Below are 2694 nucleotides of genomic sequence, written 5' to 3' on the forward strand. Positions count from 1 at the left end.
ACCAGACGATGAACCAGCGCCTCTTATCAGGCAGTGGTAAAGGTCCATGGACGATCAGAAACTATTGATGCCAAAATGTACCAGGAGGTGCATAGTACAGCTTGGCTTTGGAGCTCTGCGATCACGGTTCATGCAAGTGGAACTGCGATCCTTGGAGCAAAGCTGTCTGATGTGGATTTGGATTCGGGACTTGGTTGGTTGGGTGTGTGCCTCCAGCACGGCATGCGTCTTGATATGGTTCACGTGAGTGAGCAGAGCACGCGGGCAAGAACAAAACAGGTGACAATATTATGCCACGGAAGTGGAAAAGAAGCCAGTGACTTCATCTTTCTTCAGTCCTGGCCAGGCTCCCCTGTTTGCTCTCACTATACCCCCCGTCTACTAATAGTTATCTGCAGTTTTTGCGGTCCTATCCCTTGCTGTTCAATTCCCACCATTATTTGCTACCTAAAACACCTCAAGATCAACACTTACACGGTTATTACAGACAAGAAAGACAAGTTGATGCCTCCAAGAATTAGCTAGGGAAGGAATAAACACTTGGTGTCGTGTCGGTGCCGGTGCTCTGCTGGGCCCTGGGGTGCTCTGCCCAGCTCACGACGACGCCGCCGACATGGTCGAGGCCTTCTTCTTCGTCGCTGTCGCCGGCTTCTTGCTGGTGGTGGACGGCTTGGCGATCTTGATGTCGAGCTTGTAGTACTGCACGAACCAGTCCACGAAGTGGCGCAGGCCGGCGTCGAGGGAGGTGGTGGGGCGGTACCCGAAGTCGTGCGCCGCGTGGCTCACGTTGGCATGGGTGAAGGGCACGTCGCCGTTGCTGGGCATGGCGATGATGCGCTTGTTCGCCTTCTTCCCCAGCAGCTTCTCCAGGATGGCCACCATCCGGGTCACCGGCACCGGGGAGGTGTTGCCCAGGTTGTACACGCGCAGCGGCGCGGGGCCGCTCTTCTTGCCCGACCTGGCGGACCCGGTGCTCCTGCCGGCGGTGTCCAGCGCGCCGACGCAGCCCTTGACCACGTCGTCGATGTAGGTGAAGTCGCGGCGCGCGTCGGCGTAGAGCGTGATGGGCTCGCCGGCGACGATGCTGCGGGCGAAGGAGAAGTAGGCCATGTCGGGGCGGCCCCAGGGCCCGTACACGGTGAAGAAGCGGAGGCCGGTGATGGAGAGGCCGTAGATGTGGTTGTACGCGTGCGCGATGGCCTCGCCGGCCTTCTTGGTGGCCGCGTAGAGCGACGCCGGTCGGTCGGTGCGGTGGTCCTCGGAGAAGGGCGCGTCGGTGTTGAGCCCGTAGACGGAGGAGGAGGAGGCCCAGACGACGGCCGGCTGCGGGTCGGCGTGCTTGGCGGCCGCCTCGAACACGCTCACCAGGCCGGCCACGTTGGACGCCACGTACGTCTGCGGCGCCTCCATGGCGTACCGCACCCCGGCCTGCGCCGCCAGGTGGAGCACGTGCGTGAAGGGCACCGCCTCGAAGAGCCGCTCCAGCAGGAGCGCGTCGTTGATGTCGGCGTCGAGCACGACGACGCCGCGGTCGGCGAGGAGCTGCTGGCGCCCGCGCTTGAGCGCCGGGTCGTAGTAGGAGTTGAAGTTGTCGAGGCCGACCACGCCGTCGCCGCGCGCCTTGAGCGCCAGCGAGCAGTGCGCGCCGACGAACCCGCCGGCGCCCGTGACGAGCACCGAGAGCCCCTCGTCCCGGCGCGGCTTGGCGCTGCGGCGTATCTCCTTCTGCCACCGCTCGCCGCCGTACGTGGCCGCCGCGGACGAGGACGCGAGCAGGCTCCGGTGCGAGGCGTGCGACCGCGACGCGCCGGGCACGGAGGAGGAGGAGCCGTCGGAGGCGAGGCTGAAGGAGCGGGAGAGGAGGGAGGGGTAGTGGAGCGCGAAGAGGAAGACGAGGGCGAGCGTGGCGAGCACGGTGGCGCGGAAGAGCAGGTGGGAGGAGGCGGAGACGAACTTGCCGCTGGCCACCCGGCGCAGCAGCAGCGCGCCGCCGCTGGCGTACCGCTCCAGCTTCACCCCCTTGGCCGCCGCGTCCGACGGCATTGTGCTCGCGCTGGCTGGCCGCGTGCGTACGTGCTCGCCGGGTGGCTCGCGGCGTCGGAGTGAGCGTGTGTGTGTTTGAGTTGGCTAGAGGCGGGCGGGCGGGCTAGCTGAGGAGGGAGCACGGGGGAATGAGGTGGATTTAAAGACGGAATGTGAGGTGGGCCCACGCGACGGTGGTTCTTTTCTTTCGGTTGGAATGCCACTCTAGCTGAGCTGAGTTGAGGCGAGCCTCACTTCTTTTCCGAACCCGCTCGCTCGGTCTCCGATTGGGTAAACACACAAGATATGACTAGGGCAAAAGTTCTGGTACGATCGCAGCAAAGCCCAGCAGTGCCTCTCTTTGTTTCTGTTTGCTTATGACATGTGGGCCCCGGATGTCACGCCACTACACTGGTGGGTTCATCCTGGCTGCCCAATCCAACTCGGGTGTTTTTTTAGGATAAACTTGGGTTTTGTTAGGTGCCATGCCATATACTAGGGACATGGATCCTCTTAGGCCAACTCCACCGCGCGACCCTATTCTGTTCGGTCCGTTCGTTTGGGGTAAAAGGGACAAAAAAGGCGGCCCAGCGCGCGGGAGCAAACGGACTTTTGTCCGCTTTGTGTCCGCTTTCGACCCATCCCCGGCCCAAACTTGCGTCGGTTTTGGGG

General features: G+C 63.0%; 1 protein-coding gene across 1 annotated transcript; it reads right to left on the minus strand.

Annotated features, from left to right (window-relative positions):
* Nucleotides 1-269: 269 nt before the first annotated feature.
* LOC123104284 (UDP-glucuronate 4-epimerase 6) lies at nucleotides 270-2165 on the minus strand. Its single transcript, XM_044526102.1, has one exon. The coding sequence runs from the start codon at nucleotides 2041-2043 to the stop codon at nucleotides 595-597; it is 1449 nt and encodes a 482-aa protein (XP_044382037.1). The 5' UTR covers nucleotides 2044-2165; the 3' UTR covers nucleotides 270-594.
* Nucleotides 2166-2694: the final 529 nt, after the last annotated feature.

This window comes from Triticum aestivum, chromosome 5A (genome assembly GCF_018294505.1).
Source record: "Triticum aestivum cultivar Chinese Spring chromosome 5A, IWGSC CS RefSeq v2.1, whole genome shotgun sequence".
NCBI classification, from domain to species: domain Eukaryota; kingdom Viridiplantae; phylum Streptophyta; class Magnoliopsida; order Poales; family Poaceae; genus Triticum; species Triticum aestivum.